Source organism: Anolis sagrei, chromosome 3 (genome assembly GCF_037176765.1).
Source record: "Anolis sagrei isolate rAnoSag1 chromosome 3, rAnoSag1.mat, whole genome shotgun sequence".
NCBI lineage: Eukaryota > Metazoa > Chordata > Lepidosauria > Squamata > Dactyloidae > Anolis > Anolis sagrei.
In genome coordinates this window covers 153,278,641-153,297,510 of record NC_090023.1, presented here as the reverse complement: position 1 = coordinate 153,297,510, position 18,870 = coordinate 153,278,641, and the positions used below count along the sequence as shown (strand labels likewise).

At 37.5% G+C, this 18,870-nt stretch overlaps 1 protein-coding gene across 1 annotated transcript in view; it reads left to right on the top strand.

Moving 5' to 3' along the window:
• ZCCHC24 (zinc finger CCHC-type containing 24) overlaps window positions 1-18,870 on the top strand; it is a 158,086-nt gene that overhangs the window by 45,732 nt on the left and 93,484 nt on the right. The window contains 1 exon segment of the mRNA XM_060769062.2: window positions 756-956. Coding sequence (XP_060625045.2) covers window positions 756-956 — 201 coding nt within the window.

The following is an 18,870-nucleotide window of genomic DNA, read 5'->3' as shown; positions in this document are numbered from 1 at the left end:
TGATGCTTCTCTGTATTTATCAAAAAAATAGATCCATTACTAATTCTGCTCACCAATAAAAGACTCTGGAGGGTAATTTATATCATTTATTGACTTTAGGCAAGCATTTTCCGACTCAGTACTAGGGAAAACTGTCTTGTTATTCTCATACTGCATGTTGCATTCGGATATGGGAGAAATTAACCTACTGAACTAGAAAGAATGTTGGCAATGCGTCTTGATTAGAACTCCTATCCTGTGCATTTGTTTGGCTGCTCAAATCCCCAAAGACACTTCTGAAGTATGACCTGGGTTGCAGCCTTGGTTTCCTGTCATTAACTGTCATAGCTAGCTCACAAAAGCATATACTTTCCTTCCTATAAATACATGTATGAAGAAAAGTATAGGCTAGTTTGGACTTTTAAAATTACAGTACAGCTCCCGTTCCCATGGGGGATGCATTCCCGGATACCCTGTGGATATGCTAAACTATGAATATTAGTTTACTCTATTGAAATTAGGGATTTCTGGCCCAATATTGCCATAGAGTCATGCTGGGGAACATAGAAAATGCCTAGACAATACATATTTTGTCAGATGTGAATAAATGAAACAGTGGATAATGGTCCCATGGATTCGGGAGTCATACTGTACCATCATTTTTATCTCCAACATGTACTCAGCAGAATTGTCATTTCTGATGTGACTCAAACTTAAAATATTGCTAGGAGCGATTGTTGAGAAATCACCATTATTTTGTCTTTTCTCATTGGCAGGCCTTGAGCAGCAGTCTATACAAAAGTGCATCTCCCTATGGCTCCCTGAATAACATAGTAGATGGCTTGAGCTCCCTCACCGAACATTTCTCTGACATCTCTCTCTCATCAGAAGCTAGAAAACCCAGCAAGAGGCCACCACCCAACTACTTGTGCCATCTGTGCTTTAACAAGGGACACTACATCAAGGATTGTCCACAGGTAAGCACAATAAAGGTTTCAGGGTGTTACATATTCTGTGCCACATGCTGTGAAATTAGTACCTTCCTTTGGAAAGAAGTAATAATGTAATTATAGGGTGTGCCAACTACAATGATTTCGGAATGATGATGAAACAGTCCCTTATGCCTATGTCTAACTGATAAATCATTGAAAGCATGTAATGTTATTTGTTCTTTTTTTTAAAAGGTGAAAATCATACCATATTTTATAATTAGTGCTTGTACATTTCTCTTTACTAAATATATTTAAATAATTCTACAGCTGCACTCATTGAATGAAGTCCTTAATTTTAAAAGGTAGGCTATAGAATGCATACATTCCTCAAAGAGATTTCCTGGTTCTCAGGACCTTGTGGGGGTTAAACATTTACATTTTTATTCATCTTTTTTTGCCTCAAATGCCTTTTGTGAGTTTGGGGACATTTTTGTTCCTGTGAGCCATTTCAGGTATTGGGAAGGTATTTTTTGAAACAGACTATTAACTGAAAGATAGCATCATCCACTCACCTTTTGCTATTGTGAAAGGCCTCTTTTTTGATCTCCAAGGAAGCTTAAAGAATGGCAAAACTCCTCCTGAAGAGCATTTGTGTGAAGCCTTCCCCTCCAGATCTCTTGAAGGCATGATATCCTGTCCTTCCGTAGTTGCCAATTCTGATTTTAAAAGTTGCATACATTCCAAACCAAAAATAAAAAACCCCTAAAATCTGACAAAGCAGAAAGATTTGAATCATGTGAATCAGGGCTTGTCCTGAAAATGCCAACTCCTGATGAGCTATTATTCCAGTTTTCTTCTGCAGAGTTCTTTGAGTAGATGGTAAAGATCGTCTTACCTAGTTAGAAGCCAGATTCCTCTTTGGTTCAATTCTTACTATTTAGCTGAGCTGAGAATACACACACACACACCCCTTTTCGCCAGTTTGACAAAGAGTTGGGGCAAACAGAGACGTGATGGTAATGAGACATTGTCTTCCATCATTCTGGAAAGGAGCATGCTCACTTTGGACAGATAGGGCATGCTTTTGTTACTTTGCTGCTCTCTCTCAGTATTTGCCATGAGTTGACTGCCTGACTTTGCTGGGATGAAACCCCAGGCAGTTGCTCTTTCAAAGAGCTCACAGTATTCAGTAACCCTGAACAAGGTGGCTTTGTATGTACGAGGATGTTGGATGAATTAATAATAGAGAAAAATTCTAGACAAACACCTTGGGAAGCTGGGATTATAGATCCATGGAGGCAGGAGGAAGCTACCTCATTCTGAGGCCATGCCATTTCCTCTTTTTATTTGAAAATACTGTTTACAATGAAGCCCATGAGAAGACTGTAGCATCTCATTGCAGCACTTATACTGTAGCATATTGTCCTTCACTGATTTCACATTCAAGTATCATCATGTAGGACAACTCCTCAAGGAGCAAATGGCATTTATTTAGTCACAAGCTGATAGAAACACAAATAGGATTTTCTAAGTCAGGAAGAAAAAGGCATTTGGTTTCAAAACCCCTATGTGGAAACCCACATCCATGGAAACTCATCCCATTATATGCAGTGGCTAATCAAATGCTGTGCCTTATATAAAATGGCAAAATAAAGCATTGGTTTTTCAAGCCATGGATGGTTGAATCCATGAATGCAGGATTTGTGGATATGGAGGACTTACTATGCATAAATATCTTTATATTAAAGGTTCATAGGGAACATTCTACATGTTTATTTATTTCATTTTTTTTCAAATATTTATACCCTTCTCGGGGGGTGGGGGTGGGGGGACTCAGGGCAGCAATTGTTCCACAATTGGCAGAATATTATTGCATTAAATCAGTTCTGAAGGGAGAATATGCATTGTCAACCCTGAGCATTAATATTTGTCAGATGGAAGGATGTACTCTGGTTGACTTACCATCAAGTTGGATATCTCTTAACTGCTGCAGATAACTCCTCTCCAAACAAAAGGGCTTCTGAAACATTCCTTTATTTACACACATTTTTTCCATCGCATGGACTTGGCTACCCATGAAACAGTTGCAATGACTCTGCTAGGTATTAAATCAGATGCACACCTGACTGGTAGGCCTGGGTAACAACGGAAAAATTTGTTTCTAAAATCAATTCGTTTTTGGGGTTTTTTGCGTTTCGATATTTAAAAGAATTCCGATTTTTTTTAAAAAAAAGTTCTATATTTACGAAATTTCGTAAGTGGTAAAAAATTACAAAACAATAACGAAACAATAACGAATCGATTCGTTAATGGCGGACGCGACCGCGCAATACGCTAAAAAACCTCCAAATGGGACAGGGGGAACTTCTGAAGCTTCCCTCTCCCTCTGTTGTTGACTGTTGGTGTGATATTATTTTTTTTTTCACTAATTAAACAAAAAACAACTATAAAACTTTCCCCAGACATGCGGAAATAATAACGAAACAACCTCAAACCAATAACGAAACGAATACATAACGAAATACGAAGCATTTACGAAACGAATTGAAAAATTTGTTTCGTTTTTAAGTTGCTCCAAAATGGTTCGTTATCGCTTCGTTAACAAAAAAAATAACGATTTTTTAACGAATTACGAATTAACGAAACGAAACCGCCCAGCCCTACTGACTGGATGTGCAAATCTTTATACTGTCTTATACTTTTATTGTGTGACACTATTTTTGTTCTGACCTAATTCTTCAGCTATTCCCATGCATTATAGTTAATGTTGCTGAGCAGTTATAAATCTTGCAGTAAAATACTTTGCATAATGTTTTAAGTTATGGGCGTGTCCTAAAGCGCACCTCAGCATTTAAGAATTAAAACTAAGAATTAAAACTAAGGCATTTCTGATACTGATACTATTATTTTTGCTTTCTTTTTTAAAAAAGTGAATGGTTGATGCTGGGTTTTATAGTGCAGTTTGGTTTAGTTGTTCTTTTATTGAGTATATTGCTGTTACTGTTTTTGAGTGCCAAGTTAGTGAAAAGTACAAATTGAATAAATGCATAAATAAATCCATGTGATGCGAATCATTTTTCTTTTTCTTTTTGCTTTGGGAAAGGATGTGAATGCTTTTTACTTGCAAATGGGTCTTCTCTAGTATTTTGCTATGGCAGTGTTATTTGAGACAAGTCCCATGACTAGCATGGTGTTGAAAGTTGCTCAAAGGAAGAAGAATTACATGACACTTCGAGTGTTGAATGGATGCTATTTTAGTGTCCCATGGCATAGCCTTGTTTCCTAACATCCTGGCTTTCTGAAGCACAAACGTTTTCCTTTTGGTCAGTTGTGGGTATATAAGAGACATAATATATGTTAGCTTATACATATGTATGAAACCTATATGTATAAACAGATTAATTAAGAACAAGATCAACATGAAATCATCTTGATGTTTGTTTTCTTGGTCTGTCTTTCTGAGTGTGCACATGTGTACATTAAATAGTGTATAACACAAACTTTAACTGTATGTATTTTAAACTATAGTTAGGGCCCTTCCAGACAGGAAGGGCCCTAAGAGAAGAGAAGACCCTATCCCAGGATCTGATCCCAGGTTTTCGTTTTTAGCCCAGATTATCTGAAAGTGTGGACTCATATAATCCAGTTTAAAGCAAAAAACCTCAAATCAGATCCTGGGATATAGGGCCTGTCTGGAAGATACTGGGGACCAAAATATGCTTTCCCCCATATGGCATTACTTTTTTATTTGCTGCTTTCCCCATATGGCATTACTTTTTTATTTGCTCCATTTGTTCCAAATCCAGCTATTTTAAAAGGCGATTTTATCGTCATTGCCCTTTTTAACATGTGTTAATCATAGACTTGTTATCTCTCTTATAAAAAGAAAAAGAAATTGGAAACACCTATAGGTATCATAAAAATGAAGGGAGAGGTCCCAGGATGCACAGAAAAACGGTTTTAAATGAGTTATCTCTTTCTTTCTTTTTCCATATATTATGATTAGGGGCAACAGACAGCAAAACGAACACCACGGGGTGTTAACCCTTCCTTGCACTATCCAAAGCTAAATTTTATACATTATTAACTGGAGTTACACTTAAGAAATATACCTGTTCTGACTTACAAACTAACTCAGCTTAAGAACAAATCTACAGAAGCTATCTTGTTTGTAACTTGGGGAATGCCTGTCCTGAGAATTCTCAGCCAAAGAACTCGACGGTTGCAAACCAGAAACCCCAGGATTCCATGGGATGCAACCATAACAGTTAAAGTGGAATCACAGTGTTGTAATTGTGTAGTGTGGATGTTCCTCCTGTCTCTCCTACACATTAGATATTGGCCTTTTATCTTTTCACTCTAAAAGTGCAAACTCAAACTGTCCTCCACTTTTTCCTTGTGTGGTTCTGTACAGGAGCTCATTCTTTTTAGCTGGCACAGCAGGGCATTGGAGGCAAGATGATGAAATATGCTGCCTAGAGTCTTTGTAAGATCACCTCTACTTCTTATAAGTTCATGTTAGTCCAGCAAAGAGTTTGCTTTAGGGGTAGTGTTTACAAGTGTGTATGCACACACATGTAAAGAAATCATATTACGATTTTGTTTCTTTTTGTGTTCACTGATGAATAATCTTATTCTGTTATTTATAACAGCAGAATTTGGAAAAAGGTTTTTCTTTTTTTACTACAACTCCCAGCTCCCATAATCTTTTAGCCAACACAGCCAACATGGAATAATTTCAGTCCCTGCAATAGAATGACAGTTTAAACCTTTCAAATTCAAATGTGAACCAGTCACTTGTGTGGTTAGTTTTCAAAAAATCCCTTTCTTGTGTGTGCAGACATGGGAATAGCTAAAACATTAGAGAGCTGAAATCAACCCTCAAGGGGAGATAAAGAAGCTGATTGGACAGTGAAAGAAGAAAAATATGGGGCAAGGAAAAGAACAGAAGTTACTACGGTGAGAATGGCAGAATAAACAGAACAAGAACCTTAGAAATTCCCTTTTTGCGTAGAAGGTTCATTCCTACAATTTGAGAAGATTCATAAAGTTGTTGAGCAGTGATTTGTCTGAGGATGCTGTATTAGTGCAAACTATGTAATACTACCTTAGATCAGCAGTGTAAAGAAGTTTTCCAAATTCTGTGTTTGAGGGGCTAAAGATCAGATTGGCTAGTTGCGAGAGGCTTAGCATCATATCCTGGGTAAGCTACTAGGGAGGCAAAGATTTTTTTCTGGTGTTGAACAAGAAACTTTGAAATTTCCATCTGCTCCACTCTGAACTCCCATTCCTGATTCAGCATGCATGGAATTGCTAATAAAAAACAGATGTCGAACCCCACCACCACCCACCCACCCCTCCCTCCTAAAAACCTATTAAGCACTCCCACACATTCGATGCATCAGATTTCTTGGAGATTTGAAACAGGAAGAAAAGGACTACAACAATCAGGAGAGATTCCTCAGACAGTTGAAACATTAGAAATCCAACAAGCAAAGAACACCGAAGAACTCTCTCAAGTGGAAGAGGTAACAGATGATAACAAGACCAGATTTTGCTAACTACATATTTCCCTAAGAGAGAGGAAATGAGCTGCGTATGGTTGTTGTCCATTTTACAATACACAGAGTGAGTTTATTTTTTTTGTTAAGTTTCCTTAGAACAATGGACTTGTCTTTATTTGTAAGTAGTGTGCGTTGTAAAGGCTCTAAATTTGGCAGGGGGGTGAGTACTTACATTTTTTCCACTGATTTCCATGGACACTTGTGGCACTGCCAGGATATGGCTCTTTTTTGACACACCATGCAGTTATATATAGAGAGGGGGGGAAGGGGGGCAGGGGGAGAGATAGATTACCTTTGCTCAAGTTGCCTAATGACACTATTTCATGCTTTGATGCTGTAGTAGGGTGTAACTTATTCCACCTCACTAATGTTTAAGGAAGATGGAAGAAGCATTCAGGAGTTGTAGGTGGGGCCTGTTGTGTACTCCTCTTCTTCTGATGAAGAGGTAGAATAGGAGTCTGAAGATGTAAGAGTTGGGGATTTGGGGCCCAGTGTTGAGGAGGAAGAAGAGGGTGGAGAAAACATACTGGTGGTTCCTATGTTTCAGGAACACCGAAGGGCAAAAGAAGAAAGGAGGTCGGCTAGAATTGCTGCAAGGATGCTGAGCAATCAGATCCCACCCTAGGAACACTTGTGCTGGGAGCTGAGGGCTGTAAATCAGCAGTAAAGCAAGTGGTCAATGCTGGCAGCAACTGTTCTACTTAGTGCTTCTGTACTCTGGTTTCCTTGCTTGCAGCTCCAGCAGTGTCTGCAAAGTATCCTGCCAAAGACTCTTGTTTCATGTCTTGATGTAAGACTTTTGCTTTGCTTTGAGATTTTCCTTCTGTTCCTTTGCTGTTGTTTGTTACATTATTATCATTTTGCTGAAGTAAAGCTTTTTTAGTTACTTTAAGCCTTGTTGTAACGTTGTTTCTGGGGCAAAACAGGACAGGGCCAAATCTTCAGTAGCACATGCCAGAGGGAAAAAAGTAATGCTGAATAGGATATGATGGGGCAGTTATATGCCTTCAAGCCAATTCCAACTTACGGAGATCCTAAGGTAACCGTATAACAAGATCTTCTTGGCAAGATTTTTTGCAGGGAAGGGTTGCCTTATCCTTCTTCTGAGACTGAGAGTATAATGTGTCCATAGCCAGTTATTGAGGTTCTGATGGGGATTTGGACCCTGTTCTCCAGGATCGTAGTACAGTGCTCAATAATCCCAGTCAATAGGGCCACTCTATCAACATCATAAGTTTTGACTTAAATAGTTTTTGTTACATTATTATCATTTTGCTGAAGTAAAATCATGGTAAACTAGCTGTCCATTATTTTTGAGTCAATAATTAACCAAATTCATTTTTTTGACTTCACTTTCATAGTTGCTTACATTTAATTGTAGCTGTAAAATTATGTAGCATAAGTTTCACAATTCACTTTGCCTTGACTGACCAACACCTCTGTCTCTGCCTCAACTTTTCTCTCCTTTAGGAAGATTGAGCTGGGACTGACATGAAACTCAGCAGTTTGAATTTTTACTTTTTTTCTTGCTTGTATTTCAGTGATTCATCCACCATGCTACCATACATACATGTACAAGCACATACATGTACAAGCACATACTCGTACACCATTTGTGGATTTTTCTCTGCATCCCCTTGTATCTCCTCCTCTCTTGCCCATTTGTAATGCATTGAACTTTTAGGATGGGTCAGGATTAGCAACCATTGTATACTGGAGTTTGAGGAGAGATGTGGGGGGTTGAGAAATGGTGTTAGTGAGAGAACACAGCTGCATGTTGACGTCTCCCATCTGGTGTAAATGATATGAGAGCTAAAGCTAGCCAGCCAGCAAGAAGTTGTGCATTTGCATTCCCTACATGTTACCTCAATATGGGACATATCCAACTCCCATTTTAACCAGCAGGGAGAAAAACCCTTTGGCTTCTCTTGGCACTGGCTATTTGCCAGTCAGTTATTTCTACCTGCTGGCATTGGAAGGATTCTTTGGCAGGGAAATTAATCTATTGCAGAGAGTGGAAATATCACTACATTACAATCCCCAATGTCTTCTCTGTTTTCCGCATCTTTGAAACTACTTATTTATATGTGTATAAGATAAAAGGAGAAAGCTTATAAAAAAGCAAAATAATGTCAGTCTGGTAAACCATTTCTTATCCCAAAATCTCTTCACCCCTTCCTTGTAGACCCTTTTATAAAACACTGTTATAGCATTATGTTTGATTTTAACACCTATGTTTCCATCCTATGGGATCTTGGGCTTTGCAGTTTAGGAAGGTCATTCAGATTTCTCAGCTAGAGAGCTCCTTTTCTGCCTCAACCAACTACAAACCTCCAGTTTTCACAGGATGCAGTCATTAGAGCTAATGTAACATTATTCTTGTGTAGCATTATAGTACCATGGAGCCATAGTCATATAATTTTATAAGCAAAGACCCTTTTTTCTAATGAACAACAGGTTCTGCTTCAAAGATTTCACCTCTTTCATGGTTATACATATCTTGTTTCTACGTTTCATTGTGGCATCTCATTCAAGGTTCCCATGGTATATCAGTGAACAAGGGCGGAACAAGGGTTCCAGCCCAGCTTACCTGTCTGAATGCATCGCCCCCTATGTCCAACCTCAAAGCTTACGATCTTCCGGGGAGGCCCTGCTCTTGATCCCATCTCTCGCAAATGCGCTTGGTGGGGACAAGAGACAGGTCCTTCTCGGCGGTGGCCTCCCGGCTGTGGAACTCGCTCCCCAGCAAAATTAGGTCAACTGCTTCCTTCCTGTCCTTCAGGAAAAGGTTGAAAATGTGGCTATGGGACCAGGCATTTGGATAGTAGGTTGAGAAATGATGAAAATGCTATGGTAAATGGACTATGGACAGGCTTTGGACCAAGTTGTTGATTGTAGAACTCAGACTTAGATTTGGCCAACTAATTGAATTTGCACTATTTTAAATGGTTTTAATTTATATTAATGTTTTATCTATTTTGTAATTGCTCTTTTATCTGTGTGCATATGGCATTGAATAGTTGCCAGCTATAAGAAAGAGGCAAGACAAACTGGATTCAGATAGGGAAAGAGAAGAACAGATACAAGGCAAAAGGATACAATAAGTAATCAACACAGATTGTTTTCATGCAATGGGCCAACTTGCTACTAGTTCCTACTTGCTTGGAGGGGGCACAGATAGCAGGGAAGGCATGTGGTGAGCTTAAATTCCAGGACAGGATGGGGCTGAGAGGTAATTCCTAACATATATTTAGATTGCAGCCACTTTGAGCTGTAAACATATCCCTTCCTGAAGAAAGAATTCCTGCTAAGTGTGTATGGAGCAGCTGGAGCTGTACATGCATAGCCCTGCAAAATATGGTGCCAGTGTACTGATCTTCTGTTCAGAGAAGAAAGTCCTGAATTTAGTATTCTCTTCACTCCATCAGCAGTAGATTTCACTGACTGTGTCTCATTTCATAGGCTGACACAAGTGCAACGTTGGCTACTGGGAATGTCCAGCAATGGACTAAAACCAGCTTGTTTATATCTGGACAACCATACTGAGCTTGGAAAGTTTTGAAAATTAATTTGATAATGTTAAATGTTAGACATTAGAAAAAAAAACAAATACACTAATAAATTACAGAGTTCAGTTAGTTACCATACCTTTAATCAAGTCATTGATAATACACTACTGTGCCCAGGCCATTGGATATAAATGGAAGTTTTCACTGTTGATCTTAGGGGCGGAACATACGTATTACTGGCTCTCCACTGGTCTCTTTTTATCATCTTAAATTTGTCTTCCCCAAACCTGGGTTTTTCCTCAACTTGGACTACAAAGCTCATAATAAAATTGCTGCTTTAGAATGTTAAAGATCTCTTAAAACTATGTTTTTTTTTCTGCTCTGCAGAATCATTAAAATCTGGAATTGTTATATATGGGGAGAGATCTGCCTGTACCCAGAATAATTTCAGAAATTAAGCTCACCCGAGTATTTTCTGCATGTTTATAAGATGGCTGAATTGACTGATCTACAAACCATGGGTTCAGAACTCAGGGCATGCTAGTCATCAACCAAAGCATTATGACCTCAGTACAAGTCGTAAGTACTGGGACAATACTGTCAATTCTGACTGACAAAGGCTCTTTGGGGTTTCAGGTAAGATTATTTCCTACTCTTCCTGTTATTCACTGCTAGTCTTTGAATCACTTATTTGAGATGAAGGGATAGGTTTGTTCTCTGCTCCCTCAGAGTATAGAGCCAGGATTTTATGTCACAGGAAGGTCGATTTCAAGAAAACATTTGAAGGAACTTCTTACAATATAATTTTTATCAATAAAGTATAGGGAGTGAGAATGGATACAAAAATGGATATACTGTATAATACGGATTTTAAAAAATCTTAAATTATCATCTTCTTTTGTAATCATCTAATACAACAAAAGTTTATATGATATTAAGAAAGAAAGAAAAAAGGTAGGAAAAAAGATGGGAAAAATATTTTATCTAAACTCAAACAGAATAATAGAAAAGTGGATATGGAGTATATAGAAACAAAGATGATAGGAAAGTTAAGAAATAGAAAATAGAAAGCCCCATCTACCACTACTGTCACTACTGTCATCTTCATAAGCAAAAAATCTATCTTTTTTGTCTTGTGTCTTCTTACTTTTGGTAAATTAACTTTTCAGGATCCCTTGAATATCATTGGGGATCCTCTTATTCTTGTCACTCCCCTTTGTTTTCTTCTTATTCTTACATCTCTGTAATAGTAATTATCTTTTGTTGTGATAAACACAATGTTTTCTTTTAAGAATTCAATAAAAGACTCCATCTCTTCTTCAAATTTGGGAGGGTCTGGTAATTGTATAAGTATAGTCAGTCCATCATTTTTGTAATCCATGAATCTTGGTTTTTCTTGTTTCCAGTATTATTTATTTTTTTATTTATTTACAGTATTTATATACCGCCTTTCTCACCCCTGGGGGGACTCAAAGCGGTTTACACATAAATAATGGCAAGATTCAATGCCTTACGTTGGGCATCAATACGATGCCAATACAAACAATTACAATAGTAAAACCAAAATTAAACATAAATCACAATTAAAACAATACATCAACAAGCATTAAAACATAGACAATCTTTGCTGCAGTCACCATATATAGAAAAAGTTTCAAAAAATTATATAGCAACATTGAATTTGTAAATTCCATGGAAATTGTTCTGATTCTAGTGGTATCTTAATTTTTAAGGTACTTCTAGACCCCCATGGCCCAGGAGGTCACTCCCAACTCTATTATTCTTTATAGAGCCAGCTTGTGATTAACACTGCAGGTTAATCACCAGCTGCAGTAAATATTGTCAACCGAAAGGTTGAAAATTCGAAGCCAAGTGAGGGTGAGCTTCTGACCTTCAGCCCAGCTCCCCCACGCACCTAGTGAATCAAAAACAGCAGTGTTAGCAGATGAATAGGAACCATATTAAGCAGGAAGGTATTTAGGCATGATGTTTTGGAGGAAAGTTTACGAACAAAGAAAGCTCTTCGACAAGGAGATTGAGTGTCAGCACCGCCCTGTGGCCAGAACCAAGCACAGCCTCCAAAAGATGTTGAATGATGAGAAAAAGCCTAAATATACCTCTACCTGTTGTCTGTCATGTCACTGTATAATCGGCATTGAATGTTTGCCATACATGTGTTCTATGATCCACCCTGAGTCCTCTTCGGAGTGAGAAAGGCAGAAAATAAGTACTGCAAATCAATCAATTAATTAATTAATTAATTTTACTGGCCAAGCCCAAGCATGCTTAGCTTCTGAAATCAGACTGAAACAGGGTTTTTTTAAAAAAGTAGTACCATGCCTAAAGGGATTCTTTATTGAATCTTGCGTATAGGCTGAAAGAGTAAAATAAAGGCTTAGATTAAGTCATGTGGTCTCTTTTACTGGAAAAAATATGTACCCATCCTACTTTACATAAATTGGGCATGGCAGGCTCATGTTGAAAAGAACTGACAGGGCTTCCCTCAACCAGCCAGATTACTAAACAATACCAGATTGTGCTTTATTTTTTATTTCAAACAAATAGAAACTTCTCATAAGTAAATAAACAGAAAATGATTTCTTCAGTAGTGAATGGCTTAACATTAATTGAACTGATATTTAGGGTTTGGTGAGCTTGACATTCTAGTATTGTTCGATTAAGTCAAATACAGCAAGGAAAAAAGCCAGTTTTTAATATTTGGAGAACCATTGTGGAAAAGATGTTTTTCAAAACTCGCCAATAACTTTTGGGTAAAACTGCAGTTCAAAACAAGGCGCAGAAAGTTTTGTTTTCTTTCAAGACATAGAGGGTTTTGAAGACTTCACACTCTGTTTGTGAGCTTCCCAGAGGCATCAAGCCAGCCATACTTGGAGTGGAAACTAAGGGCTAGACTAGAAGGATTTTAGTCTAATCCAGCAAGACAGTTCTTAGGTTACAACTTTCTGAAACTTTCCTTGCAGCATTGTGATCCATTTTTATCTTTACATGGATATATTAATATGGAAATGCAAAGGTCTACTTCGAATTGAAATTGTTTATATAAAGAATGGGCAGGTTTGGAAACTCCAGGATCCAGGTTTCTGCTCTTGGGGACTATACACACTACCAAAAAAATGCCAACAAACTGAACAAAACAAAACCCACCAATACAAGAAATCTGCTTTTAAAGAATGTGTATTTGTAAAATGTTAAACAGTGATCTATTTAGAATGTAAATTGCCATCCTGAGGGCAATTTTGGCTAGAAGAAGGGTGGTCTGATGAGTCTTGGGAAGTGGGTACAGCACAAAACAATTTTTCTTTCACCAGCTCATGATTTATACTAGAGATTGATTGTATGTAATAGCTATAGCAATTAATAGTCCAAGCAGTTGTCACCCTTCTGCCTTGTTTGCTCGTCCTTTTACCCTGATAAATAGGTCATTTGTGTCGTTTTTACAGACAGCAAGTGAAGTTGCTAGATAGAACTTTGTCGCTATCACAGCGGATAGGGAGATTTCTCAGATTTTAAGGCTACATGTTGTTAAACCTAAACACTAGATTTTGCATTTGTATAATCATGTAATGTTTCAGGCTACAATTCTAAAAAAGAGTTAATATTAGTTTTTTTCTCAAATTGTAGCTGTCAGAGCTTGCTAATGCTAGTAATACAGTACACTGATGGCAACCCCACGAAGTGTCATCTTTTGTTTGGACTCAAAAGTTAAAGAATATAATTTAGGTTCAGGCATATTAATGCTTGCTGGAGAAAAACACTTTAAAAACTCAAAACAATCTCTCCTGCAGTGGCTTCAAATCTGGGGGGAAATTTCTCTGACTTCTGAGCATGCTTTTCTTTAATTTCTGCTAGAAGTACAGCCAGTAATTCAAGTTAATATTTTACACAGTGACATCTCCAGCAGTGTACATAGACATTTTATGCTACTCAGCAGTCATTCCAAACCTTTTTTGATCTATTTTGCTTGTAACATTTAGGTTTAATTAAAATCAGGGATGGCCAATAAATGTCAAACTAAGTGGCATTAATATGCTGTATCACTTCTGGTATCAAACCAATATAGATTAAACTATGTCTTCATCTCTGTCTTTCTGCTCTTGAGTTCACTACATGCTGCTTAATCTGGCCAGTATATGTTTATGGAATGGCAGGTTTCCTTGTGCATTACCTTCTTGCTATTTTAAAACTTGAATAGAAAAAAATAGTGGTTTGACATATTTAAGCAGGGAAAACAATGACTTCTATAAATGGGCTTTGTACAGTATGCATTTTTGCTTGCTATTGAGATTGTGTATTAATGCATCCAAAGTAAACAAAAACTGCAGTAACCATATCACATCAAGAGTTCAAGAGTAAGTGTGTTGTTGTAAAGCCCATCTGTTTATATTCCCTGTGAGGGGCTAAGTATTATAATCTAAATTAAGAAAATGAATGGCAAAACTAGGAAGGAGAGGGACTAAGAGAGGAGATTGTTTACTAAATAAGGGTGGAAACCAAAAAGGGAGTGATGTAGAAGACTTCCCCAAGCACCATACTGAGTTCATGTTTCTCAAAAGGAAATCAGACTCAAAGAGTAAAAGAGAGGGATTTCCTGCCAGATGTGGCAGGTTATATAAAGGGGATGTAGATTTCAATATACTTTGCTGATCCAGCAGTCCCACAACTTCCTTTTTGCTATAGTTAAGCAGCAGAGATTGAGCCTCTTATCTGTTTTCAAGGAACTGCGGCTGTAAACAGTCCCCATGCTGCTGTACCCAGAGATCTTGTGTGGAAAATAGGTGAAATCATTTTTATCAGTGGTGCAAGAATTGCAATATTTTGACTACTGCTGGCGGTTTTTTAAGGCAAATTGAAAACGTTTCTAACACTATTTTCTTTTAGCCATTCACATTTAGAAATATCCAGGGTTGATATCCAGCTACTAACTGTTCAATTATTTTGTCTCATTAATGGATGGGTGTGTTAATGCCTTTCATTCTGTGGGTTTCCATACCACAGAGAGGGGCAAACATGCAAAATGAGGACCAGGTCAATTTTTCATTGTCACACTTCAATATAAACTAGTGTGTGTGTGTTCCATACTACTTTATTATATGTTTGCAGCATTTTATGATTGTCTAAATACCAAGATCCTGTATGATTTTCAAAGCTAAGGGACAGTACTTGGGAGGCAGGTCACCAACAAACACTATTTGCTGTAGGTAATAATAGTAGCAATAATAATAATAATAATAATAATAATAATAATAATAATTTATTTATATACCGCTCTATCTCCCTGAGGGGACTCAGGTATATTTCAGAGGAAGTAAGTCACAAAACAATCTGAGTATTCCTTGCCTAAGAAAACTCTATAAAATCCATGGGGGCCCCATTCATCAACTAGTGATTTGAAGGCATATACACAAGGCATATATACATAACCCAAGGAGGAACCTTCTGGATGAATCTGGTAAGACATACTCCTCACCTAATAGGAAGGTAATGACAAACCTCCTCTGAATAATTTTTTTTTTCTGAGAAAACTCAGCAATAACATTGCCATTAGTTGGAGAAGACTTGAAGGCAAAGAACACAAAGAGAGGATAGGACAGAGAGGTATTTGGAAAAGGAGAGACAGAGGTGTCAGTAGATTAAGAAAAAGGAGCTCAAAAACAAGAATGGTTTGCAAAGAGAAAAGGAGAGGTTACCACTGTTTCAAGGCACAGAAGGCTGTTTCCTTGTGTTGCCTGCAAGACATTATAAGGAACATGCTTGCAACAGTGATGGTGAGAGAAAATAGCCCCATTTGATGACTCTTGGAGAGGATACTTGAGATACTATTATGTGAAATATTGAACTTCATGAATTGCTACATATTTAAAGGCAGCATCAGTGCCAGACTTTCTCTTTTGAACCTTATCTGACCTCCTTGGACCTGCCAAACCAAGCTGGAAAAAAAGGAATGGAGAAGAGGGCTCCTTCGGGCCAGGCCAACCATTTTTTAAAGAAAATGAAAATAGCAACTTTTCCCATAGCATTTTGGCTTTCCAACTACTTCTGGTTCTGCCTGCAACCTGGAGGAACAGGACAGAGCCAGAAGTGTGTGGAAAAAAGCAGCTTCCACCAAAATCTTTGATCTTCAATTGTGGGCTGCTGGCATTCATTTTACTCTTTTACCCATTCCAGCTCCAATTTACACACTTGGATTTAAAAAAAATCATTTGTCCTAGTTTAGGTATGTAGAAACCTCATTGGAACAATCAGGTCAGGAAACTTCTGAATTTTAAAGAGAGCTAGTTGTGTGGGTGGAAATGGATATCCCTGTCCAAAATATTCACAACTGAAGTCAGCTAGTTAGCCAGCCATTACAGAACAAGTCAATGAGAATTTTTCTTGTTAGAATTTACTCCTAGAAGGAAAAAGTTCAAGTAATCATGGAATGGAAGTGAGAGGTCACTGCTCCCTCCCTTCTTCCACTTGATTTTCCCAATGTGAACAAGATACCAGAAGCAATTTGCACTATTTATTTCCCAAAACAATTGCAAGAAGACATTAAAGAAAATGTTTGGTTTGTACATCCATATTCTGCATCCAAAAAGCCAGTCACACTGACATCACAGCAATATGAATGCTTGCTTGATTTGACATCAGATTCTGAGCTCAAAGCAAAGTCTGAAACCAGTCAGTCAGTCTCAGATTTTTGGTATAAGCTAAAAGACGAGTTAAAAATCTTATCAGATATAATTAAACTTATTCTGCCCTTCGCAACTACTTATTTATGCAAAACATGATTCTCTGCATATGTTTCTGCTAAAACAAAATACAGATCACATCTCAATGCAGAGCATATTTAGTTGCAACTGTCCAAAATTCAACCAGATACAGTCTCATTGTGCAAATGAAAACATTCTCATCCTTCTCATTGCATTCCTTATTTGTTACAAAACCAAGTAAAAGCTTGTAACAAATGTAATAATGTCTTTAAATACCTGTTGTATGTGTGTAACAAATACACACATATTTGCTCAGAATTCATTCTCAGATGTTTTGTCTTACACTTTTGTTGCGATTTTTCTTTTTTACATTTTTTCTTTTGTGCATATTTTTCTGTCTCCAATGTGAAACTGGTGGAAAAAGTTAAAAAAATAATAATGATAGAACTTAATGTGTTGCATGCTTTGTCAGTATTATTGTCATTTTATTTATCAAATACAGTATGTAGCTGCAAGATGAAATTTAGGACTCTGTGTTGAATTTCACATTTCAAAGGTGTTCCATGATTGAAAATGTTTGAGAACCCCTGTTCTAAACTACAAGTGGCTTTTAAAAACTACAGACTTACCACTCTTTATTGGATGATAGTTTTCCTTTGTTAATCAACTCTCTTTGTAATCATAGTTCTACTGAAGGCAATACCCTCTTAATTCAAAAGCTGATAAATGCCCTCATCATTCTTGTGAAAATGTATTGACCAGGTCTCAAACTTTCTTAAAGTTAGTCAAAGATGTCTCCTTATCCAGCATAATGCTATTACACAGATCTTCATCACCCATCCTTCTTGCTTTGGGATTATTTATTCCACCTTTGCTCATATATAGTTCTGCAGTTCTCATATATTGTAACATTCTCCCAAATTTTCTTTCTACACAATTGTCCAGCATTTCCAACAGTAGACTTCACATCTCATCTTGAGTTTAACCATAGTATCTTCTGATACCAAATGTATTTGAGTCTAATATTTCTGAACTTTTCTTCAAGACCACCACATGTGATAAAATATCCCAACGTTGTGCTCATATTTTCAGCACTTGTTAGAGCTGCCCTTATACATCTCAGTAAGCCCCTCTTGTGCCAAATACCATTTGCACATCATCTTATTAAACTTTCATTTCAAATCACTGCCCAAAATAAACTTCAAACTCTGAAAAATATCCAAAGAGTGTTCCTCCCCTGAGTTCATTCAAGTGAGCCCTAATACATCCTTGCTTTGCTTACATATATTTAACCAGATTAATTTAGGACCACATGTGTGAATAAGTTGCAGGTCCTTGTGTTTCTTCTTGAGCTAGACCCGGCAGGCAGGTGATAGCCAGACATCTCATGCTGCTGAAATTTTCATTTGGTCTGGAATTTATTTATTTTACTTCACTCCATGCAGCTGTTTTTCAGCTGGTAAAAATAGACTGCTGCTAAATCCGCCTTGGCATCTCTATCTTTACAAACTAAGATGTAAAATGGGGGCCTTGTGTTCGCAGATTAAAAGTATTGCATACACAAGTTTTCTAAACACACAAACCAACTGTGTGGAAGGGATGAACCTAAAAGAACTCAAACAACCTCTGCCACAGCTAAAGTTTCCATTTTGATAATCAAAACATCCATTTGACACATACTTCACTCTTGCAGGTTTGTTTTGGTTGTTGTTTTTTGCTTTAACAATGTGTCAAGAATTGCGTGCACTTAGAGAAACACACTTTGATGCAAGAATGAGGTAAATCTAATCTTATCTAAATATGTAGTAGGGAGAAACTTTGTATCAGAGGTGGGTGAGTGAAGACTATGCATCAGTGGTTCCCAACCTGTGGTCCGTGAACTACCAATGGTCCGCAAGAACTAAAATATGGTCTGCTGCCTCACTGTTACTACACTGTTGCAATGACTGGTCTTGTGAAACCCACTTATAATGCTGTGGCTTATTAAATATGGTTTTCTGTGTGCAATCAGATGGTGACTACTAGATGGAATATGATCTGTATCAGAAACTAGAGCTGATGTGGTATATCCAATGCAATTTTCTGAATCAGCACCCCAAATAACCAAAGTGAACCTAAAGTTGATCAAAAACAGATTCATAACCCTTCTGATATTAATGTTGGAGAGTGGTCC